The sequence below is a fragment of the Ursus arctos genome, unplaced genomic scaffold (genome assembly GCF_023065955.2).
Source record: "Ursus arctos isolate Adak ecotype North America unplaced genomic scaffold, UrsArc2.0 scaffold_8, whole genome shotgun sequence".
Taxonomy (NCBI): Eukaryota; Metazoa; Chordata; class Mammalia; order Carnivora; family Ursidae; genus Ursus; species Ursus arctos.
Window position 1 is genome coordinate 65,566,533 of NW_026623100.1, and position 25,711 is coordinate 65,592,243.

Here is a 25,711-nt window from a genome sequence, read left to right on the forward strand (position 1 = left end):
TAGTTTGCTGAGAATAGATGTTGAATTTTGTCAAATGTTCTTTCTGCATCTAATGAGGTGATTGTGTGGTTTTTGTCTTTTTTAGTCTATTTGTAGTATCAGTTACATTGAGTTTGTCTGTTGAACCAGACTTGCATTCCTGGAATAAACTCCACTTGGTCATAATGTATTATCCTTTGTATAAATTGACAGGATCAGCTAAAATTCTGTAAAGGATTTTTATGTCTGGTCATGAGAGATAATGGTCTCAGGGATAATTTTCTTATGCTATCTTTTTTTGGTGTCAGTATCAGAATAATGCTGGCTTCATAAAATGAATTGGAAAGGTTTTTGGGGTGTTATTTTTGGTTTTGTTTTGTTTTGTTTTCCTATTTTCTGGAAGATTGTGTGTAGAATTGGTATTATTTCTTCTTTAAATACTTGATAGAATTCACCAGTGAAGTCATATATGGACTTGGAATTTTCTTTGTTAGGAAGGTTTTTATATATAAATTCTATTTCCTTCATAAATATAGGTCTATTCAGGTTCCCCTTTTTTTTTGAGCAAGCTTATAGTAGTTTGTTTCTCAAAGATTTTGTCCTTTTTATTTAACTTGCTAAATTTGTTGCAATGAAATTGTTTATAATACTTTATTATTATTCTTTCAATATCTTTATACTCTGAAAAGGTAGATATCATTTATACTCTTTCATTCCTGATAATGATAATTTGTCTTCTTTGTTTTGTCCCTGATGAGTCTGGCTAGAAATTTATCAAGAACCATCTTTTTTAGTTTCATTGGTTTTCCTCTGTTTATTTGCTTTTTATTGATTTCAGCTATTCATTATTTCTGCTTGCTTTGGGTTTAATTTGTTTTTTAATTTTTAATTTGTTTTTTAATTTTTCTAGTTTCTCAAGGTAGAAGCCTAGATCGTTGATTTTAAGCCTTTATTTCCCTAACATAAGCGTTTCAAGTTGTCCGTTGCTCTCTTAGCATTGCTTTATCCGCATATTTTAATATTATGTTTTCGCTTCCATGAAGGTCAGAGTATTTTCAGATTTCCCGTGACTTCTTCTGTGATCCATGTGTAATTTGGAAGTGTGTTGTTTAATTTCTAAATATTTGCAGATGTTTCAGAATCTTTCTGTTGCTGATTTCCAGTTTAATGCTGTTATGATCAGAGTATGGTTGATCCTTATTATTTGCAAGCTCCTTATCTGCGAATTCACCTACTCACTAAAATTTGTTGTGACCCCAAAAATAATACATATGATGCTTTTGCAGTCATTAATAGACACGTACAGAGTGGTGACAAAGTCACATCTCCCAGTGCGTGTGTTCCAGCTGAGGTCAAACAAGGTAACATTCTGCCTTCTTATTTCAGCTCTCATTTAGCCAACAAGTATCCTTTTCATGGCCTATTTAGTGCCATATTCTTCTCTATTTTTTTTTTTTTTGTGCTTTTTGGTTGTAATTTCACTGTTTAAAATGATAAGAGCTAGGAGTGGAAGAGTACTGAGTCAGAGTAGGAGAAGTGTCTTTAAGGTTTTCTCTTTCTCCCCCAATAAGGAGGCCTCATCAGAGGCACCTAAGTAGACCTTTTTTGAAGGTCCCAAACAGACAGGAATGAGGCACTTGGGGTAAGAATGCAAATACATGTAAGAGCATAGCCAGCAGGGTATACCTGAGTTATTGACTGCAACTCCTGTTAAAGTCTGCAGTGCATTGGCTGTACACCAGGTCTGTTGTGGGAAGGACAGCTTTCCTTGTGGGGCCTGCTGGGCAAAAGTCTTTCTAATTGCCTGTGGTTGGGCCTGAAAAATCACACGTAGGTTTTTGGCCAGGGGCTGGGCCCCTCAATTTCTACAAATGGTCATGTGGCCATAGCTATACCTATTTCTAGCAAAGAAGTACCTCAGCTGGTTGTGGTTCTTTGCCTAGTGTGGTGACCTTCATTCCTAGAAGGTCTGGGCCACTAGGAGTCCTGCATGAGTTGAGTTGTTGTAGTTTTCCATTAACTAATTACAGGCCATGATAGCACTAAGAGGACCCCCTAAGAGATCTGTCATATTCAAGACATACCTTTCCTTATTCCCGTTGTTCAGTAGGAGAATCAGGATTGTAGTTGGTATCAGTGTACAATGAGTGTAGTTGGTAATCGGGATTAATAGTCCTGGAAGGGGACTGCAGTGCTGCAGCAGTGCACTTGTCAGATGTCGCCTGCATTTGATACAGAACTATCTACAGACCAGGCCTGAGTTTTCTCTTCCCCAGTCATCTGGTCATAAGGAACTCCCCCATGAGGCCATAGGGGCAAACTGGGACAGAGAAAGAGGAGTAAGGAAAGTTTGGTCACTTTCTCATATAACTTGTGCCGTTAGGATCTGCTCAAGCCCTCTCTCATGTACACCGACCCCATTTGGTCATGCAGTGGAGTGCTGTTACACACAGTGAACTTTTTGGCTGAGTGGGCCAAACAACCACCATTTCATGATGGGCAGCTCGGGTCTCATGGTAATCTGAGGGCCCATGGTTAATTAATTAAACTTTGTGAGTCCCTGCCAAGGCCCACTAGCAAGCCAAAAGCTGTTTCTCAGTAGGAGAGTAGTTATTCACAGAGAATGGTAGGGCTTTCCTCCAAATTCCTAAGTGTCTGTACTATGATTTGCCTATAGGGTCCTCCTCTCAAGGACTCCAAACAGCATTTCTGTCTACCACTGACACTTCATGCACCATCAGATCCGAATCATATGGTCCAAATAGCTTTTCTTTCTGGGCCCCACTCAATACTAGCGGCCTTCGAGTTACTCAGTAAAGGGGCTGGAGTAGCACACCCACATGAAATGTTGCCTCTAACATCCAAAGAGACCCACTAGGTGTTGTGCCTATTTTTCTGTGGCAGGAGGGGCCAGATGCAACAACTTATCCTTCACCTTGGAATGGATGTCAACATGCCCCACACCACTGGACCCCTAGAAATTTCACTAAGATGGGTATGTCTGGAGTAGTTGGTACTTCCTGTTCACCAGATTCATTCAGCATAATATCATCTATGTAATGAACCAGCATGATATCTTGTGGAAGGGAAAGATAATCAAGGTCCCTGTGGACTAAATTATGACATATGGCTGAGGAGTTGATATACCTCTAAGGTGAAGACAGTAACGGTATATTGCAGACATTGCTTCAGGTAGCCCTTACTAAGAGCTATTGAGGAAAAAAGCATTTTCTAGATCAGTACGTGCATAACAGGAAAAAGATGTGTTGATTTGTTCTCAATGGAACCACATCTGGAACACCAATAGCAATTGCACTTACTACCTGATTAAGTTTAAATCCACTGTTGTTCTACAAAGATGCATCTATTTTATGCACAAGCAAAATAGGCGAGTTGAATGAGTGGAAATCACCATCTTTCAAATCCTCGATGGTGGCACTAATCTCTGCAATCCCTCCAGGAATCAGTGTTACTTTTGGTTTACTGTTCTTCTGAGTAGAGGCAGTTCTAATGGCTTACATTTGGCGTTTCCCATTTTAATGGCCCTCACTCCCCAGGTCAAGGAGCTAAGAAGGAGATATTGCTAGTTGCTGAGTATGTGTATTCCAATTATGCATTCCGGAAATAACCACAGGCTGGGTTCAGGGACCCAGTAGGCCCACTGTGAGATAGAACTGAGCTAAAACTCCATGGATTACTTGACTTTATAAGCCCCAACTCTGACTGGTGGACCACAGAGATATTTTGGGTCTCCTGAAATTAGTGTCAGTTCAGAGCCAGTGTCTAGTAATCTCCCCCTCCAAAGTCTGATTATTATACTTCCCTTTCCCCAAGGTTAATGACCATATAGGGTAGGGTCCCTTTGGGGAAGGCTGGGAGAAAGATTAACAGTATAATCCCCTTATGGAGATGCAGCCTCCCTTTAATGCAAGAGGTTCTGGGTCTGTAAACTGGCTCATTTCTGGGAATTGATTGAGGGGCCATGACTGTCTTTGGTGGTTTAGGTTATACTTCTATTTACTAGAACTAGAATTCTTTCACTTATACAGATCAAGTAAGAATATAGTAGACCTACCCTCCTGTTTCTTTTCTAGAGACACCATGATCAACTAGCCAGCCCTCTAAGTCTCTGCAAGTCAGACCATTCTGATTACTACTTTGGTTCCGCTGTCCATTATGATAACCATACTCAGTTTGCCTTTGGCAGTAAAGTGTTGCTACTTGGCCTTGGCCGCCCTAGGATCCCATTATCCCCATTGTATTTAGAAATCCCAGTTGAGGGGCGCCTGGGTGGCGTAGTCGTTAAGCGTCTGCCTTCGACTCAGGACGTGATCCCGGCGTTCTGGGATCGAGCCCCACATCGGGCTCCTCTGCTGGGAGCCTGCTTCTTCCTCTCCCACTCCCCCTGCTGTGTTCCCTCTCTCACTGGCTGGCTGTCAAATAAATAAATAAAATCTTAAAAAAAAAAAAAAGAAATCCCAGTTGATGGTAGCAGTTCCCACTGTAATTTCTTACCTACAGAGAAGAGCAATCCCAGAGCCCTTCAAGGATGCCAGGCCTCTTCTCCCAAATTGATTTCTTACAGTCATGGTGAAAGATACATCCTCTAATCACATTGGCTGAGCAGGTCCAACACGATCAATCCGTGTTAACATTGAAATTTCCTTAAACCTTTCATTAACCTCCTCTGCTGCGTACCAACACGGTTCTAGCATTTCAACTTCATTTAATGCTGCTTGTTTTCTGTTTGTCTTATCTGTTCTTTGTTCCTTTTCTCTTCCTCCTTTCCTTTGGATTAGTCATTTTTTACCCTCACTATTGGGCTTTTACTTTGCTTTACCCTTGTAATGGTTGTGTTAAGGTTTAAAGTGTACATCTTTAACATATGATCTATCTGGAAATGATGTATCATTTTACATATAGGGTAAGAACTTAAGAGAGTACACAGTTGACCCTTGCACAACATAGGTTGGAACTGTGCAGGTCCACTTATATGCAGATTTTTATACAGTACTGTACATGAATGTCCTTTTTTTTTTTTTTTAAGATTTTATTTATTTGAGAAGAGAGAGAGCACAAGCAGGGGGAGGGGCAGAGGGAGAAGGCGTAGCAGTCTCCCTGCTCGGGGAGCCCAGTGTGGGCCTCGATCCCAGGACCCTGGTATCATGACCTGAGCCAAAGGCAGACGCTTAACTGACAGAGCCACCCAGGTGCTCCTCCTGTAAGAATACAGTATATAATACATATACAAAATATGTGCTAATCAACTGTGTTATGGGTAAGGCTTCTGGTCAATAGTAGGCTATTAGTAGTTTTGCAGGAATCAAAAGTTATACAGAGATTTTCTACTGCAAATGGCATCAATGTCTCTAACCAAGAGTTGTTCAGGAGTCAGCTGCGTTGTTTAAGAGTCAACTGTAGTTTCATTTTTCCCCATTCTTTGTGCTCTTGTTAAAATTTTATTTCTTAATATATTCAGCATTCCTCACCATATTGCTATTTTTGTTTTAAACTTTATTTTTTAAAGAGATTAGAAATGAGAAAGGAGTCTTTTATATTTACCCACATTATTTGCCATTTTGGGTGCTCTTTCTTTGTATAGCTCCAAGTTCCCATCTGGTTTGATTTTCCTCCAGCCTGAAGAACTTCTTTGACATACTCTGTAGCATAGGTCTGCTGGCAGTTAATTCTTTCACCTTTTGATTTGCTTGACAAAGTCTTTATTTCCATTTCATTTTTCAGAGATATTCTTGATGGCTATAGAATTCCAGATTTCTGGTATTTTTCTTTCGGTACTTCATAGATGTCTACACTAAGTTGTGGCTTGCATAATTTCTGATAGAGAGTCTGTTCTCATTTTTTTCTTTGTTCTTTATGTAGTGTGTCTCCCCTTCATCCCTCACCTCCCCAGCTGCTCTCAGATCTTCCCTTTATTACTGGTCTTAGTCATTTGTTTATGACATGCCTGGTTTGTTGTGATTACTGTTGTTTTTTAATGTTCATTGGGCATGGGATTCATTGAGTTTCTTGGATAGTGGACTTGCAGTTTTTATAAAAATTGGAAACTTTTTGGCCATTTCTTCCAATATTTTCCCATCTCCCCCACCCCTTTTCTGGGACTCCAACTTCATATATGTTAGATTACTTGATATTGTCCCAAAATTAAGCAGTTTTTCTTTTTCAGTCTGTATATTTTCTGTTGCCATGTATTTAAATTTCCTGATCTTTTCTTCTTTGGTGTATAAGCTGCTGTTATCCAGTCCTGTGTATTTTTCATTTCAGGTGTTGATTTTTTTCATATCTAGAAGTAACTTTTAATTCACTTCTATGTATTCAGTTTCTCTTCATTATGTTTCTGTTTTCTTCTACTTTCTTGAACGAATGGCGTGAATTTACAATAGCCTTTCTAACATTGTGTCTGCTAATTCTGTCTTCATTTCTGCATCTGTTTTTATCAGTCAATTTGCCTCTTGTCTTTAGGCCATTTTTTTCTTGCTCCTTTTCATGCCTTTAAGAAAAGAAGCCTCAGGTACTTTCATCTCATGCATGTGGAGAGCAGTACTCAGCCAGAGGGCCCTCTATAGATCTCTGGAGCTTTCCTTTCGTGGAGCAACTACCCTCCAGCATTCTGCTTTACAAGTTCCAGTGGCATTGGCCTCCCTACAGGCTCATTGTGGCTTTTGTGGGCCCTGTGCACTTTCACCCCATTCAGAAGTCTGGGGCTCAATTCTTTGTCATCCTCTTTCACATACTTTCACAATAGGGCACATGCCTTAAGGGACATAGTGGTTACCTATTTGTTTTAGCCTCCTCCCACTATTGGGATTTTGTTTCCTACATACCACCAGACTGCACAGGATTGCCTTTTCAACCCCAGCCACCACCTCCTTCCAGGCTTTTGGTTGAGAGCCTGGTAGATGTCTGTTTTCACAACCCTGTAAAAATAGCTTTTGGATTTTTGGAGCCTAGCTCTTTAGTTTCTTGACTCAAGCAAGTTCAATATAGAGCAGATGCCTTAAGTAGAAAATGAGTTGCATATTTTTGGCATGCTCCTTTCTCCATAGAAGTACTTTGTGTGTTAAACATTTTTTTTTTTTAAGATTTTATTTATTTATTTATTTATTTATTCATTTGACAGAGTGAGAGAGTACAAGCAGGGGGGACAATAAAGGGAGAGGGAGAAGTAGACTCCCTGCTGAGCAGGGAGCCTGATGCAGGGCCTAATCCCATGACCCTGGGATCATGACCTGAGCTGAAGGCAGCCGCTTAACCATCTGAGCCACCCAGGCGCCCCTGTGCTAAACATCTTGACACTGTGAGAGATTCCCCTCTAGCTTTTCGACCCAGCCCTTCCAACCACCATACCACCTTAGAATTCCATGAATGTTCCATGGGGAAGACTAGCTTTGCATTTGGTTTCTTCTAGCTTCTGATCATTGTGTGTGACCTCCAAAAACTGATCATTTCACTAGCCCCCAGGAGCATCCTTCTGCTTGAGCCAAGTAGTCTAACCCTCAGCCCATGCCCAGAAGCAACACTTACCCTCAGAAAAGAAAATATCCAGCAATCATCAGTTCACCTGAGACAGGCTCTTCCCTCTCTGGAATTTTAGTTTGTATGGTCCTCGTTGCTTCCACCACTCTCTCATAGCTTTACAAATGTGTGATTTTACAAGTTCTTCATTTTGGTCCACAGTTTTGCAGCAAGAATACAGGCCTCATGAGACATTCTACATCCTACACAGAAATAGAAGCCAGACTAATAGGACTTAAGACCTGGTTTTCTATCTAGGAGCACATTGTCGCACCTTTGCTCAGTGTTACTTCTCTTCTTTGAGTCCGTAGCTCATGACTTGCCACCTACCAGTTTCTGGTCTGACGTAAAGCTGTGCTGAAAGTGATTTACACTCCAGTCTGTTGTGTTCATCTTTACAGGACCAGGCTTAAAACCTCCAGAGGAACGGACAATTGAATACTTAGAAGAAGTTGCAGTTACTTTTGCCAAAGGACTATCCGATAAGAAAATCTCTATAAAGAGAGATAAGGGATTAGTAGAAAGTGAGTATCATTATTAAAGAACAAAGGCAAAGGTTATCTCCAGAGAGTTTAATTTTATTTGCTATCAAATAATTGGGAGAGCGGTGAATGCATTATTTACTCCAAGCGTAGAGCCATCCTTAAGGAGTACAACAGCTCTGCTCTAGGATCAAGTCCTAAACCTTACACTGGTTGGTTACAGCCATTTTTTTAACTTTTTATTTTGGAAAATTTGAAGCATTAGTACAAAAGAATAATAGTGTAATAAGCACCTATGCACCCAACACCCAGCTTTAGCATTTATCAACTAATTAAACCGTGTGTGTAGAAGTGCTTCGGGTTGCAATTTGGATTTTGTATATCAAAATAAAGAAAAGTTCTTTCAGATGGATATAATTATTGCATTTTTATGGAGTTTACCGAACAAACTAACAAGGGAGGCTAGCCTTTTTCCAATAAGTACCTAAAAGCGTTTTCTTTTACAGAATTGACATCATATGCCATGAGTATTCCATTTGTCAGGCAACAGATTTACAAAAAGGTGGAAGAAAAAGTACGAAAACAGACCAAAGGTCTTTATCCTGCACCTCTGAAAATAATCGATGTGAGTCTTCACCGCATATTCCTTCATTTCTCCTGTTTCCTCCCCTTGTATGGAGCAGTATTCTTTATTGCCGTTCTGAACCGTGTCTGCCAATACTGAAGTTCTTAATTCTGCTGTTACAGTGCTCACTAAAAATAAAGCTAGCTATGAGGGCTTATCAAAGGATATTTTGGGAATAATGAGTTTAAAACTACCAGTTACAAACCAGAAAAAAAGCTATGTTATGTCAGTATAACAAGGCCAGTGAAATATTGGGCATTAATTAAGAGGCAGTTGAAACAAAATGGATGGTCTTAGTTGAAACCATTGTCAGTTACCTAAAATGTCTCATTGACTTCCCCATTTCCAGAATTATAAAAAAGGTGTAATGATATGGAGAAGTTCTGAAAAAGATCAAGGAGGATAAGTAAAATGATCACAGGGTTAAGAACTTCTGTCTAAAGGTAGACTTTAAAACTTAGAAATTCTTTAGTCTTCAGTCTGGAAAGTCTAAGATCAAGAGAGCGTATAATCTAAGTCTTCAAATACGGAGAATAAATCAGCCAACAAATATATTTTGAGGAAAAGACACCAAAGTGCCTAAAATAGGACCCATGATTCCCTTCCCTCACCCATCTCCAGTGTGGGCTGGGGAGATGAGATGTGTATCTGTGGTGAGACAGGTGACTGTAGTGCAAGGGGCGTTAGGCGCCAGCATGGGACCACTGCCAGATAATTGGGACAGAGGAAGATGGCTAAATGCACAGAGGAGGAAACAGTCACTGTAAGCCAGACAGATTAGGAAGAGCCTCACAGGGGGCGCCTGGGTGGCTCAGTCATTAAGCATCTGCCTTCAGCTCAGGGCGTGATCCTGGCCTTCTGGGATTGAGCCCCACATCGGGCTCCTCCTCTGGGAGCCTGCTTCTTCCTCTTCCACTCCCACTCCCCCTGCTTATGTTCCCTCTCTCGCTGGCTATCTCTCTGTCAAATAAATAAATAAAATCTTAAAAAAAAAAGGGGGGGGAAGAGCCTCACAGAATTTGACCTAAGCCCTGGAAAGGGGGTAGAGAATAGATGAAGAGACGGTAGTACCAGGTAGTGTGGGCATTCTGAGCAAAGTTACAGAAGTTAGAAAGCATGAGGCTCTTCAAGGAACATTTAATGAGATCAGATTTTGTAGGATAGTGGAATGTGTACAAAGAGCACAATGAGCCTCGCGTTTAGAAGATTGACAGTAATGAGTTTGGAAATTTGACCTTTGTCCTATATAGATCTTAGAGAACACGGTCATAGTAAGAACGGTTTAGAAGGAGAGACAAAGTAGAGACCCGAAGTTGGAAGCTATCTTGGTAATTCACACTTGACGTTTGAATAAGACCCCGAGACAGAAGAGTAAAAAGGTGAAGGTAGTAAGGGACTTGCCGAAGAGAAGAGATTATGAGTTAAGTTTTCAGAAGTGCTGAGTTTAGATGTTTCAGGAAATTCAAGCAACAGGAGTTCAGACAAACAACAGTTAAGAATGTAGATTTGTTTGTGGGTGTGGTATTTTTTTTTTAATAAATTTGTCTTCCCCCCATATTATGGTGATTGAGTACAGGGTCACTTCGTCTTTTATACTTGCCATTGTACTTAGGATAGGACTTCCGTCAGACGTTAAGTTGAATTTATAGGGTTCATGAGTAACGTGACAGAGTAGATGATGGGCCTGAGGAAGAATGCAGGGAGGGAGAAAGGGGCTGAGGGTGGAGCTCTGGGGGTGTGCCTGTGTTGGAGCCGGAGAGAAGCCAGCAGAACCATTTCAGCAGGAGGGGTGGTATTTAAGAGGGAAGGGGAGACCTTTTCTCAGCCTGGTCAGCACTGACAGCAGCTCTCTGATGGGACAGCGCTCTAGAGGTGGATAAGGACGTAAGAGTTTGAGTTGTGGGACCTCGGTCTTCTTTTCCCACTCTGACATTGTCTTCCATTTTATGCTAGTTGTAGCAGTGACCTCGGAGATGGAGACTGAAGTCAGTCTTAAGCAGCCACTCAGTCTTCTCATCTTTCTTACTCCACTTCCAGACTTTTGACTCTCTCTTTGAAGACTGACGAGCTAGCAGTTTTACTCAGTGTTAGTCTGCATCTCGCCCACCCCTTGCAACAACGAACAAGTGTTATGTGTTTTTCAGGTGGTAAAGACTGGAATTGAGCAAGGGAGCGATGCTGGCTATCTTTCTGAATCTCAGGTAAAGTTCTTTCTTTTCCATTTTTTGTTATTCAAGAAAATCAAGATCTAAAATTCTGTGTAAAGCTGAAAAAAGAAAAAGTACCCAAAGCCTACCCAAATGTTTTTCTTCCTGTGATTATTTCTTAGGGTTAATCTCAGTGAGTGAGTGGATGTTGAGAACACCTTAGTCCCTGCTGTTTGAACTTGCTCTCAGTAATGAGGGTCTAGGGAGAGCAGGGCCAGAGTTCTGATCCTTTCTGAATGAATCACTGGGATGTTTATGTTCTGGAGTTGGGCTGGTTTTGTTGTGGTAAAATGAATACATTGATAGAAAAATAGGTTTCTTCCTCGTTAGGGCCTAGCAATAGGACTTCGAAGGCCGGCCTCTCTTTGGTGAACTAGAGAATGGAAGGAAATGTTGTGTAGCCACTAAAAGGACACAGAGGGGCGTATGAACCAGCCTTATCACCTCTTCCCACTTTTCCAACGAGTTGGTGGTATTGCAGATTGAAGTGGTGTGGGTTGTTTTTAAGTTTTAAGCAATCATTGAAGAATGACTGCTCTTTGATAATAAGACAGAAGGTATTGCAAGAGGTCAGGACAAGTTCAAGAGAAAACGTTTCTTATACTGGTTGCTTATTGCAGTGCGCTCTGCTTTAGTCTTTGGCCTCCTGTCCAGCTACACGTGTACATAGGTAATTGAAGCACAGGTTTCATGAATCGGTTGTGGTCCTTACTGTGTATGTCGTACTTGGTATTTCCTGTCTGTTCTACGTATCACAAACCACTAAACTCATGACCACTGATGGATCTCTACCCACAGTTTGAAAATCACTGGTTTACTGAATAGAATCCAGTGTCTCAAGATTAGTAGAACATTGTTTCATGTTCGATTAGGACATGAAAGCAACTTTATTAGCGGTATTCTTCCTTTGAAATGCTATTTGTAACCATACCAGTAAATTCTAGTAGTCTTGATGATGATGATAGCTGACCTTGAGACCCTAGTCATTTTACTAGCATTCTCATCTAATTCCAGCAATACTGTAAAATAAGTATTGTTTTTCCCATTTTAAGGATGAAGAGAGCTTCACAACTGGGAAATAGCAGAGGCAGGATTCAAACCCGGTTCTATCAAACCCAGACTCTAAATCTCATGTTCTTAACCACTAACCTGAGACTTCCTCTCTGTAAGCATTAGGGTACTTTTCAAAGCAACAGTGTTTCTGCCACTTGAGGTGGTGTGGTGACTTCACGGGCCTCCTCTTCCCAGTCTTCAAAATGAGAGGGGGTTTGAGAGGACTGTGAAGGTCCCTTTTGGCCCCGACACTCTAGCTCCATGAAAACGGTTAGTTACTGCTACCTCTGGTGCAGAGAATCTGAGAGCTCAGATGTGTCCAGATCCTGCTCAAAGCAGCAGTGGGAAAGTACTGCCGGTGAGAAGACACCCCGGGGGCCCCGGAGCACCCAGGGCTCCGCGTGTGTTACCTCTGTTCTGCAGGGAAACCCGACCGAAGGAACCCCCATCACCGAGACTCTGAAGTTCTACTTTTTCCTGTTCTCCTTTACTTTTCAGAAATTTGCAGAGCTTACAATGACCAAAGAATCAAAGGCCTTGATAGGACTTTATCATGGTCAAGTCCTGTGTAAGAAAAATAAATTTGGAGCTCCACAGAAGGAAGCAAAGTAAGTTAAACTCCACCTAGAGAGCCCTTGTAGCTTTCACTCCAGAGCTAAACTCATACTTTCCGTCTTACCTGCACCTCTTCTGTCCTGAGCACGTTAGATCCCTTTTCCGACTAAGAACTTTTTGGCTTCCAGAGTTCTGCCTGTGCCGAGTTTTCCCCAGACCTCTCTAATGGCTCCTACAGAGGCTTTCTTGTCTTGCTGCTGATGTCCCCTAGAAATCTGGCTATGTCCCCTGTTCCCAAACCAAACACACACACTATGCACTGTTTAATGATCTTGTGTCTTCCTGGGACTTGAGATACCATCTCTGGGAACTCACTCTTCTTCCCCCTTAAAAAAAAATGAAGTCTCATTCTGACTGTTAAAGGCTTATCCTTCTAGCTTACAACCTAAACACTTAAGATTCTACTTGCCTGTTTTATGTCCATTCTTTTCAGCTAGCCTTTCAATGCTATGCTGTCCAAAAGCTCTTCAGCATTTTAACTTTCATAATGCCCCTAAATTCACCTTCTAGCTCAGTGGCTCTCAGCCTGGGGAATGTTGCCCCCCAGGGATCATTGGTGATGTCTGGAAACATTTTCGGTTGTCACAGGTGTTTCTGGCATCTAGTGAGCAGAAGTCAGGGATGCTGGCAAACATCCCGCAGTGCATGGGACCAGCCTAAGAATCGCAGTAATCTAATCCCAAATGTCAGGAATGCCAAGGTTGAGACACATTGCTCTATCTGAGTTACTGTGAGGGCTTTCAGAGCAGCTAATGTTACTACCTTCTCCATCCCCTTCACCTTTAATGGGATTACAATCCAAATGGAAGTCAAACGGGTAAGAAATTTGGGTCAGATGTTAGCCCAGAGAGCTGATTTCCAAATAGAACATGAGCTACGACCGTAACTGCTTCTCCGGCACACGTGTTGGTCAGCAGCACTCAGTACCAGTCCGTGGCGCTTATTCTCCCCACGGTGGACAGTATCTCGCATTCAGTGGCTGAGGTTAATCCCTTCCATGCTGCACTGGAATGAGATGGCCACCTAAGTCGGCATCTCTTCATACATTCTACAAAAATCAGACATAAACAAGGACCCATTCCCCATGCATGGCATAAATAGAAGGCAGATACACTGCTAACTTCTAATTATGTAAGAGGGAAACTTTATTAAACAGGGAAGAAAAGGAAGCAAGAGAGAAAAATATTGAGTCCTGCAAAATTACAAAACTGTAAAACACACACCAACTTCTACCTCTCCCCCACCCTACCCCTTAACCCCCATCCTTTCACCTACCAAAAAATGCCATGAATTAAAGAGACTACACTTTGCAACTGAAGAGAGTCCTCTTAAATTACGAAACCTGATGAGCCACTCCAGCCTCCTACTGTCTGCATATACCTCTTCCTGTCATATGCAGCTAGCACCTAATGCCACCTGGGGGGGCTGTTATTATACCAAATACATAAAAAACACAGGTAACATCCACATAAGTCTCATATAAAAAGAAATAAAATGAGAATCAAAATACTTAAGCTTATAAAAATTCTCCCCCCAAAAACAGCCACAATAGAGAAGAAAACTGTTAACAGAACACTTCCGAACATGAATGAAGTATCCTTAAATAAGCATTTGCAAATAAGAAAGAATCACCTTGAATCAGAAATTCAGAAACTCAGAACTAAATGGACAGAAAAACAGGGTGATGTAAGAGTTGGCCTCACTTGGGAAATAAATGAGGAAAAAGGAGATAAGGAATTAATTGTAGGGTATCCAAGGCAGGATAGAATGAACGGAAGATTTACTAAAGAACCTTGAAGAATTGGGGCGCCTGGCTGGCTCAGTAGGAAGAGTGTGTGACTCTTGATCTCATGGTCATGAGCTTGAGCCCCACGTTGGGTATACGGATTACTTAAATAAATAAACTTGAAAAAAAAAAAAAAACCCTTGAAGAATTGAAGAAAGGGTAGCCTTTTTCCTGCTTTCTGCACCGCCAGTAATGCCCCTGCTTCCTCCACTTCTGTCTCTGGGCTCTTTCCCCTCACCTTGGATAACTGTTTGAATTCCTTACTTGTTTTCTCTCTCTCTCTTTTTTTTTTAAGATTTCATTTCTTTATTTCAGAGAGAAAGAGAGAGAAGGAATGGTGGGGAGGGGCAGAAGAAGGGAGGGAGAGAGGCAGACCCCCTGCTGAGCAGGAAGCCCCGTGCAGGGCTCAGTCCCAGGACCTGGAGATCATGACCTGAGCCAAAGGCAGCTGCTTAACCAACTGAGCCACCCAGGCGCCCCAATAAATAAATCTTTAAAAAAAAAAAAAAAAAACCCAAATACCCAAAACCCACTCACCATATAAATGTATGTGTTACTACAAAGCTACATTTGATAGATGCTTCCAGGATTTGAAATTAGGTTTCCCTTTCAGGTCATAAACCTGATACTTAAACATTATAATCAGGATTGTTGGGAATGAAACTTTATCCTAGTATTACAAGTGTAATTTAGGTCTACATAGTGCTGTAAACTTAGGCTTTTGTTCTAGAAAAAAATTTTTTAGTTATTTACTATGGGAGTATGGCATATTGCTCCATAACTATGGAAAACTAAAAAGAATAATCAGATATGATCTCTGGCCCACAAAATACTAAGAATTTAACTGAGGAGACAAAACTAACGTACACGGAGCCATTCCAGAATACTGTGGGGGTGAGCCAGATGGTTCTGACAAGTTCAAGAGAAGTTGGGGGTGGGAAAGGCGGGAATGTGCATGTATGGAGGTATTTGTGAGGAGGGGGTTAAGGTCTGGAAGCAAAGAAACCATCCAGGAGAATTTGGATCTAATCCAAGTAAGGAGTAATAACGGCACAAATTTCAGGAGAAATGAAAGCTTACAGGAAAATGGTAAAAGCACTAACAGATAAGTAGTCAGAAGAGAGGTTAGTCTTTGGGCATATCACTACAAATTGGCTTTTGTTTGGAAACCAGAAATGCTCATGTTGACTTCAACATAAACCAGGTCGTTTTGTTTTCATTGATCTCCAGGCCTGATTGAAGATCGATATAATTCTGTCTTCTTGTGTAGGCCAATTCTTTTAGACCTAGTGGATTTTTGCCTTTAACTTTGAAAATCTCTCCCTCTGCCCCACTCACAAGCTCTCTAAATTAATTAATTAAAAGGGGGAGCCTGGGTGGCTCAGTCGGTTAAGCATCCGACTCTTGGTCTCGGCTCAGGTCATGGGATCCAGCCGGGTGTTGGGCTCCATGATAGGCGTGGAGCCTGCTTGAGATTCTCCCGCCCCCACACTGTTCAAGTACTCGCATGCTCTTGGTCTTTCTCTCTCTCTCAAAAAATTAAATAAATTTGAAAATGAGTTTTTTAAAAAAAATTATTTAAATTTTTTATAGATTAAAATTATTTAAAATACCTTATTTATAAAATCTTTATATAGATTTTTATACATAAAATTTATTTATAGATACAGATTTTATAGATAAAAATTATTTAAAATACCTTATTGTTGTGCCTGCTTTCGTTGGTTTATTGAATTACTTGGGCAATCTCCCACTTTTACTGAAATGATTAGTTTACCAAAAGTCATTCATGCTTCCTTCTAGGCACCTCGCCATTCTTGGTGCGGGGCTGATGGGAGCCGGCATTGCCCAGGTCTCTGTGGATAAGGGCCTGAAGACCATACTTAAAGATGCTACCCTAGCCGGGCTGGGCCGAGGACAGCAGCAGGTGTTCAAAGGGTAAGCCAGCTCCCTGCCTCTGTCAGCAGAGTGCTGTTTGTTTTTTGCCATTACAGGTTCCTTTTTCCCCCGAACATGGTGAGTACTGGATGCTCCATACTTAAGCTGTTTCCTTTGATTTTTAGAAATACTTATTCCTTTCCCTTCGTTTTATTGCACATAGTATAAACCATTCACATCATTGAAATCTGTAATATCTGACTGCAGAAGAGCAAACTATCAGATATTTTTAAATGCCATTTATTTTATGCTTTGATATCAAGACTAGAAATTCTCAGGTTTGTGAATTTTGGTGGTTGCCGTCTCACTGCCATATTGTTATGGAACACTGAAACAGCACGACTTTGTGGAAGACAAGGATGGAGGAAATGTGCCATAACTGCACATTGAAGGTGGGGCTGGGATCAAAACTCATGAACCTTCTATTTCTTGGCTGGCGTTACTGTAGGGAAGCAGGAAACATTTGATTCCACAATGTCTGAGGCTTTGTAGACTGTGTCTCCATCTTACCTCTGAATTAATAAAAGGTGAATATTACTCTCCCTCCTGCCCACCTATCCCTTTCTTCCTTCCACATGCTGCCTGTTTTGCAGAGGGGGAGAAACTGAGCAGCCACTTGGCCAGACTAGAAATTGGTTTTAGCCCAGTTCCATGGTCCAGTGTAATGGACAAGCTGGCTGCACGTAGACTGTCCTACGTGTGACTTTCAGTTGAATTTTTTTTTTTAAGATTTATTTATTTATGTATTTGAGAGAGAGAGAGAACACAAGCAGGGAGGACGGGGCAGAGGAGGAGGGAGAAGCAGACCCCCCTGCTGAGCAGGGAGCCGGATGCGGGGCTCGATCCTAGGACCTGGGATCATGACGCAAGGCAGAGACTTAACCAACTGAACCACCCAGGTGCCCCTTGAGTGAGCTTTTTTAGTTGTTGTTTCTTAAATGGGGTTATGGAGCTTCAGCATGTGTGAGCTCTTTTCTGCAGGGAGGCTCTTATTGCTACCGTACACGGCATGGCAGGTTTAATCATTTTGGCAGACTATTGTAAAACAGCAAGGAGTTGGAGTAAAAGATTCGTGACCAGAAGAAAAAAAAATTGGCATGTGCTCGATAACAGCATTGCCCTGAGACTAGCATGTGAGCACCCCTAAACGCCATCCCGTACAGTCACCAAAATGAGAAATTGTTGTGCTAGCGTAGGGTCCACTCTGTCCCTTCTGGATTTAGGTGCCCCACCTTTCCCTTTGGGCCTCAGAAACCTCAGGCTCTGGCGAGTGCCCCTCACCGTACTGCTGACTTGTGACCTGTTTCCTGTGAGATTAGAGCAACTAATAACATTCTGGACTCTGACAGACATCTGGTTTGCTGACTGCTCACATGGTGGTCAGAAACCAAGAGAGTTGAACCCATATTTTTAAGACTTTGAATACTTCTTAGAACCTACCTTGTGGCTCTAATTTTTCTTTTGGTTAAGGAAATTAATGAATGGGATTTAGTTCCATTCTTCATTCAGAGGAAAATTCTAGTTATTCTGAAAGTGTGGTCAGATTATAACCTGAGAGAGCCTGTTTTTCTTGGCAGTGAAAAGTAATCAGTTAAAGTCTGAGTAGCAGGAATCCTTTTTATCTCCCTGTGGGAAAGAAGAAACCTTGAGTTAATATTTTATATAATCTATATAATACTACTTACTATGTGCTGACTGGGAAATAGATTAAGAATATAAGAAATAATGCTTGGTCTCTCTTTTCCAGAAGATGACATTTACAGAATAACAAAATGATGTATAATCAGGTCTAAGTCCACGTGGTCCAGGACACACGTTGGGTGTTTCCTCTGTTACAGGGAGAGAGTTACCAGAGCCGCTTCTTTGTTTTGCCATTCCAGTATTTGTGTTTACTCCTCTTGGCAAATTTAACTGTTTTATGAGTGATAGAGTTTATGTAAGTTTCACATTTACAGGCATCTTACAGGAGAAAGGATGTGGACTTGAGGGCCAACCTGCCTTTGGCCTAGTACCTAGCCACTTGACCATGCGTCCCTCTGAGCCTATTTGAGCAACTCTTCTCTCTCAAAATGGGAGTAACAGAACTGCCTCGCAGAGTTGGTAAAAAACATAACGCAGTGTCTGGCCCGTGGACGCTCAATAAATGTTAAGTTTGCTATTCTTCCTTCTGACTAGGACTGTGTTTTTTCTAGATTGAATGATAAAGTGAAGAAGAAAGCTCTAACATCATTTGAAAGGGACTCCATTTTCAGCAACTTGATGGGGCAGCTCGATTACCAGGGTTTTGAAAAGGCTGACATGGTGATTGAAGCTGTCTTTGAGGACCTTAGTCTTAAGCACAGAGTGCTAAAGGAAGTAGAAGCGGTAAGTGAGAGGCCTCTTGCGCTTGAATCGTAGCCTGGTGAGCGGAGGACAGAGAGAGAGGCTTTTTTAAAAGGAAACTCATGGTTCTTTTTATAGGGTTGTTCATGTCCAAACTTAGGCGTTTTTATGTGAACCCATGCACAGTATGTATGTTTCAAAGTCAAGTCTGAGTCCTGAGGTAAGAAAAGCAAGGCTCATTAACATTCTGTGGGAGTTCAGTCACCCAGACATAGATAACCTCATGGAGTACAGCTCACGGTCTTGACATTTCGGTGCGGCCACAAGCCATAACTAAACTTCAGGTCTAGCCAGCACAGGAAGTAGCGGAGAAATTCTCTCTCCAGGCAGATTTCAGATGCTTACTTTGTGGGAATGCTGCTTTGGTCTTGATCTCAACCGCTCTACATGCCAGGAACAAAACAAACAAAACAAGTTCCTGTTGTGGGTGGTGTAAAGAAAGAGCCCAGAGGAGAACAAATGACAGTAACCCGGGTGCAAGATAGAACCGGGGCCTGGAGCAGCAGTCTACAGTTAAATAAACCGAATTGGACATTGTGCACACGAAATGGCACTGGCTCGGCCGCACTCCCGGTGTCCTGAGTAGTGGCCGTAGTCTTACAGTGGCCTCTGCAGGAGGACGGTCCCTGCTTCACCACACAGCCTACGGAGGGCTGAGAAACAAGACGAGCAGCTCTGTTTGGGACGGCTTCCGCTGTGGAATCCGTGCATTGGAAAACCTTTCCTTTCGACTAAGGGTAATGTAGAGTCGGCCGAGGGAGGAGGTTCAGAGGAGCTGCGTGGATTGTATTCCCTCTGTGCTGAGCGGCATTTCGGCGCAGAGAGGTAGGCGTGTTCCCGAGGCTTCGAGGGTACCTGAGCCGAGGCAGGTAGATCCCGAGGAGCAGCGCAAGCAGACGCGGGCAGCATGGAGAGAAGGGCATGGACGAGCTGACTAGGTGGTGGCCTTTGCTTTGGAAAATCTGGGTTTGGGACTAGCGGCATGGAGAAGGATGTGTTAGTTTTAGCAGTTGGGAAACTAGTGATCAAGGGAAGGGAAAGAGAAAGAGGGATCAGATCAAGAGGAAGTGCAGACTCTGAGCAAACTCTACAGTGTTGACCTCTGGCTTCTAAGAGGGCAAAAAACAGGGCTGCTTAAGGCCTGGCGCTCAGAGTGTCACTCCTGCTTTCCGTTGGTAAGAGCAAGTCACAAGACTCCGGAGGCGGAAGTAGACCTTACCTCTGGATGGGAGGAGAGCCCCACAGGAAACAGGAGGGGTGGAATTGGTGCCAGCTGTCTTTGGAGACATCCGCTGCTCTTCATAGAGTTTCCCCACCAGCGTGAGGCGCCGTAGCGCTCAGACATGCCGTTCGAGCCTCTTCACTTCCTCGCAGTCACGCTCTGCTTTCAGCTCACACTTTGATTAACTAAAATCCGGGGGCCTTACACAGCTGACTGCCGAGCCAGGTTTTGTCCGACAGGTGCCTCTCTAGCTTTTTCCCCATTTTTCTATTTAGAAAAATCTTAATGTGGTGTTTTACCTTTGTCCCCATTATAATTGATGTTATTTTACACTCAGCTTTTCAGTGTGTTGCCTGTATCTTGAACCTTGATTCCCATCTCCTGTGTTAGGATTTTGCCTGTCCCAGTGTGCACAAATTTAACAGGTGTGCCTTCCGTGTTTTCTATGCACACAGCTGAATACATGAATAACTTGGGATCGTGAACAGAATGCTGAGACAGTCTCCATTAGAGACTGTTCTCCAGGATGGTAAAGCTAATGGTTAATAGGATTCGTGTGCCATGGATTAATTACAGTGGTGCACGGTTTTAACAGCACCCTGTATAAAATGAGCTAGGCATGCATGTTCTGGCTTGTTCTTATAAAGGTAAAAGGTGGGGGGATCATCAGCTTTCGGATTCGAGGGCAGATCCAAACAAGAAGAGGGATTGATACGCGTGCTGGATCTTGAAATGAATGAGATTTGACTCAAGGTTATCTTTTCAGTATTTATCTGAGGTGTCTTATTTACCTGACTCCTGAGATGCAGCCTCCAGGTTAGGACGCTGAGCCAGAACTCAAAGAAGGCTGAATGGGAAAGAGAACGAGGCCAACACAGTCCCCATCACAGAAGCGCTGGGTGGTTGTAAATGTTGGCCGAATAGTACCTACTGTCTGAGCAGCTGTGGGGGTAGCGGGGCCCAGCCCAGGTTTCATGTCTTAGCTCCGCTTCGGGCTCCAGTCATCTCCCAGGCCTACGTGACACATTCTTAAATGCTTTTCCCCTGCAGGTGATTCCGGATCACTGTATCTTTGCCAGTAACACATCTGCTCTCCCGATCAATGAGATTGCTGCTGTCAGCAAAAGACCTGAGAAGGTAAATTCTAAACAGAGGGAAGACCCCGAAGTAGTTTCCTGCCGTGGGCATCCTGAGGAGGGCGTAGAAAATGAGAAGGGCCGGGTGTGCATTGTGAGGTGAGGGGGTGATGACGTCTTCCCCCAAACTGGGCACAGAGAAGCTAATACTGTGACAATTGTGAGATGCTGGGACAAATGAAGTACAACCAAAGTATACTTTTATAGGTGATTTGCATCCCTAACAGCTCGTAAAACCTACCTTTATTACGATTAGGTATTTAAAGATAGGCCCACGGGGCACCCGGCTGGCCCAGTCGGTAGAGCATGCGACTCGTGATCTCGGGGTTGTGAGTTTGAGTCCCATGTTGGGTGTAGAGATTACTTCAAAAAAATAAAATCTTTAGAAACATTTTTTAAATTTTAACAAAAATAGGCTCTAAAATAAGAGGGGATACTCCAAAATTTTGATCACTTCAGCTACAGAGCGGACAGTGGTGACGATCTAAGACAGGTTTGGTTCCAGTTCCACATCCAGGAATACAAGATCAGGGGGTGCGGTGAAGCGTGTCCACCTGTGGGTTCACTGAGAGCTTCTACCCGGGACATGAAAGGGCAGAAGCACTTCCAGTGAGTATTTGGAATGATGCCTGGAAATTATCTTCGGGCTTCTGTTGTCTACCAGAGTAACGCAGGGAAAGTGAAATCACTCAAGGAGAAATAAAACCCCTCACCTCTCTAGCAATCAGCCTCAGCTAACCAGAGCCAGCCAAAAGTAGGAAGGAAATAGAAAAGACCTTTAAGCAGCTGAAATGAAGATAGAGTCCTTACATGGAAAACACAAGTCTGTTTACTCGTATTCTGATAGCTCAGTAAGGCAAGGTAATCTTATTTCCTAGCACGCCGAAGATGGAAGCAGTATGGGGCCTGACAGAGGCAGGTTCAGGGACGGCAGGAAAAGGTCACAGGGAGCAGTGTGACACTGAGGGAAGACACAGGAACAGTATAAAGGCAGAGTGACAGTCTTGGCTGTGTCACATCACTCAGAGCGCCTCGGCAGCATTTAAGTCAGTGAAGGAGACTCCTTGATGCTAACTTCTCATTCTCCCAGTGGAGTGGGGAAAGTGTCATGCTTTGCAGTCCTGGCCTCCAGGTAGCTGGATACCTTCTGCCACCTGCTTCCCCTGTTATGTAAAATTAAGCTCAAAGGGGCACAGGGAGGGCAACCAGCCATCTGTTTATCCAGGACAAGTTGGTCACCTTTGACCCAACTTTCTTGAATCATGCAGATAGATTTTGCTTGCGGTAGTGATTACACGAGCGTGTACGTAATTGTCAAAACCATCCAAGTAAAGACCTTAAGGTCTGTGCGTTTGATTAGGAATAAGTTATAGGTCAGAAAGCCTAGTTCCTTTTGCTCAGAAGTCTGAGTCTGACTCAGGTCCTGTCTTTTTAGTTTATTTATTTTTTAAGATTTTATTTATTTATTTGACAGAGACAGCCAGCGAGAGAGGGAACACAAGCAGGGGGAGTGGGAGAGGAAGAAGCAGGCTGCTAGCGGAGGAGCCTGATGTGGGGCTCGATCCCAGAACGCCGGGATCACGCCCTGAGCCGAAGGCAGACACTTAACGACTGAGCCACCCAGGCGCCCCTGTCTTTTTAGTTTAGACATAAGGAACAGTTTAGGGTTTAGGAGCAACTTTGGATTGGTAAGTTTATGGGACATTGAAGTGACCTGTGCATTACATAATGGAGAGTAGGCAGGCTTTGGAGACAGGCCAACTGTGATGGAATCCCATTGCCATTCACTAACTGACCCTGAGCTACCAATTTTAACCCCCAATGACTTTTTTCCTCATCAAGATAAGACTGACTGGTTCAGAGCGATGGATTAAATGTAAGGAATAAATGGCGAATGTACTAAAGAACAGCGGATAGCCAGCAGTCAGTAAATGGTAGATATCATTAGTTATATCTTCAAGCAAGGGTAGGGGGAGCAGAACTATACATTTTATGATTAAATTCATAAATTTATGAATTCTCGCCCACAGCAATTCAGTTGGGAGGACTAATTGTCAGCTTAAGTAGGAGGTTCTGAACTTCAGCGTGTATCAGAATCAATCACCTGGAAGGTCTTTTTTTTTTTTTTCATAAAGATTTTATTTACTTGAGAGATAGCACAAGTAGGCAGAGTGGCAGACAGAGGGAGAGGGAGAAGCAGACTCTCCGCCGAGCAGGGAGCCCGATGTGGCCTTGGTCCCAGGGCCCCGGGATCATGACCTGAGCCGAAGGCAGCCGCTTTAACCAACTGAGCCACCCAGGCGCCCCTGGAAGGGTTCTTAAACACAGATCTGGACCCTGCCCCAAATCTCTCATTCAGTAGGCCTGGGTCTGGGGTGGGCCTGAGAATTTGTAGTTCTGAATTTCCCAGGCAATGCTAGTGTTGCTGGTCCCGCTACGTCACTTGGAGAATCATTGGTTTAACAAATCTTCAGGTGCATTTGAATGTTGATAAATTTTTTTTAAGATTTGAAAGAGAGAAAGAGAATGCGGGGGTGGGGGAGAGGGGCAGAGGGAAAGAGAGAATCCCAGACTCCCCGTTGAGCTCAGAGCCCGACACAGGGCTTGATCTCAGTGACCCCCACATCATGACCTGAGCCGAAATCAAGAGTCGGACGTTCAACCGACTGAGTCACCCAGATGGCCCGGAATGTTAAATGCTATTTAAACCCAGTATCCTGGTAGTGAGACCTATCTGTGTAAAATCCAGACACATCTGACAGTCCAGCGTATTAACGGATTCTTCTGCCTAGCCCTGCATCCCCCACCTCTAAACCTCAGTATCAGTAGTGTGAGTGAGGAATGAATGCTTCCGTGATAAATCTAGTTCGGCCATTAGCTGTGATTTTGGCACTAATTGTTGGTAGAATCTGTTGCCCTCAGTGAAGGCTCTAGAAGCAGATGGAAGAGGAAGATTCCAATGAGCCCTCTGAACATACTGAACTTTTTATCAAAGAACCGCAGAGCCAAACCACTCAGCCGGATCTCCCTTGCTTTCCTAGCAAAAAAAATGAGTGCTAGCCGGTTTCCTCCTCCGCGTTCTTAGCTCTGTTGGCTTTGCGCTCCCCTTGCCAGGTGATCGGCATGCACTACTTCTCTCCTGTGGACAAGATGCAGCTGTTGGAGATTATCACAACCGAGAAAACATCTAAGGACACGACCGCTTCGGCGGTAGCCGTCGGGCTCAAGCAGGGGAAGGTCATCATTGTGGTTAAGGTAAGGAGCTGTGTAACAGCAGCGGATGGGGGCAAAGTTCTGTTAAGATTCCTTATACCTTCAGGCTCGTTTATAACTATTTTGGGGGAAATAGGTCACCTTTTGGTATGATTTCCCCTTGTGTGCAGTGTGGACAGTGGTATGGACTGTGCTGCTGAGTCAGGGTCTGAGAGTGTCTGGGACGTGGCAGGGTCTCCCAGCCATTCCAGAACTTTCGGGTGGCTGTGAAACCCTATGCCGTGCTGCCTTGGCTGTGGCTTCCCCCACAATGTAATTTTAACGATTCTGTTTGGGAATATAAATTGCCTTGAATTTTGAAATGACACGTGGGGAAGAGAGCCTGCTTTCAGCCTCGCGTCGTACCTACAGCGGAGGGGCCAGCGAGCTCACGTTCTCTCCCTCGGCAGGACGGACCTGGCTTCTACACCACCAGGTGTCTCGCACCCATGATGTCTGAAGTCCTCAGAATCCTCCAGGTTGGTACTGCTCTCGGAATGTTGGAGGCATCTTCCACTCACTCCTTAAACCAGTCCTCCAGACTAGTACTGTCAAGATGAGGAACAGGCTTCCTTCTAATACACCAAGTCCAGGCTCTTCTCCAAGAAGCCCCATTTGTGCCCGGTCCTTCCACACAGTGGTGGGAAATCATGGAATTTGCTGCCCTACAAGGGGCAGAACTTTCGCTCTGCTCCCTTCCTCCCTCCTCCACTAGGACCAAACGCCTCCTGACGTGCTCTTCTGCACAGCTCCTGCCTCCCTTTGAGGCGGGAGCAGACAGACAGACAGACAGGCCCACTTGGTCTGATAGGTGCTGGAGCAGCTTCTGCTACATACCTCCTTGGGGACACCTCCTCGGACAGGCTCGGGGGCTCCACCACACTGCTCTGTGGGGCGGTCTCTTCTCTGAGTTGTGGGAGACTTTGCCCTGTCTGCCACGGAATCTCAGGACTACTGAGATTCAGAATTGCAGACAAGGAGGGAATGAATAACGTATTCATCTCTGAAATGAAGTCGTTCAGTCCGAGAAGTGCGGTGGGTTAGGGCAGGCTCAGACTTTCCCCCATTGGCTCCCAAACCCTTGCTTTCCCTGAGTGGGACAGCCCCAGTCCTGGCCCGGCGGCACCCAGGAGAAGCAGGTGCAGGAGGGCCAGCGTGGGGAGCCCTTGCGGGAGGGTCTGGAACGCCTTCCTCCCCTAAGTTCCCTGCTTACCTCCCGTTCAGGAAGGAGTTGAGCCTAAGAAGCTGGATTCCCTTACCACAAGCTTTGGCTTTCCTGTGGGTGCTGCCACGCTGGTCGATGAAGTGGGTGTGGATGTAGCAAAACACGTATCAGAAGATCTGGGCAAAGCCTTCGGGGAGCGGTTTGGAGGTGGAAGCGTAGAACTGCTAAAGCAGATGGTGTCCAGGGGCTTCCTGGGTGAGTAGCCGCAGAGGAACTGACACCGTCAGAGCAGTTTCCTGAGACACATGGTTACAGAAGGCCCATGTGGGAGTTTTT

The 25,711-nt window shown here is 43.7% G+C and overlaps 1 protein-coding gene across 2 annotated transcripts in view; it reads left to right on the forward strand.

Annotated features, from left to right (window-relative positions):
• The window catches only part of HADHA (hydroxyacyl-CoA dehydrogenase trifunctional multienzyme complex subunit alpha), a 47,513-nt gene that overhangs the window by 20,024 nt on the left and 1,778 nt on the right, over window positions 1-25,711 (forward strand). For both annotated transcript variants that reach the window (XM_026520294.3, XM_048222775.1), the window contains exons 8-17: window positions 7,914-8,036; window positions 8,501-8,619; window positions 10,764-10,820; window positions 12,378-12,487; window positions 16,084-16,218; window positions 18,411-18,582; window positions 20,873-20,959; window positions 24,073-24,213; window positions 24,621-24,689; window positions 25,435-25,630. In XM_026520294.3, coding sequence (XP_026376079.2) covers window positions 7,914-8,036; window positions 8,501-8,619; window positions 10,764-10,820; window positions 12,378-12,487; window positions 16,084-16,218; window positions 18,411-18,582; window positions 20,873-20,959; window positions 24,073-24,213; window positions 24,621-24,689; window positions 25,435-25,630 — 1,209 coding nt within the window. The remainder of the gene's footprint in view (window positions 1-7,913; window positions 8,037-8,500; window positions 8,620-10,763; window positions 10,821-12,377; window positions 12,488-16,083; window positions 16,219-18,410; window positions 18,583-20,872; window positions 20,960-24,072; window positions 24,214-24,620; window positions 24,690-25,434; window positions 25,631-25,711) is intronic.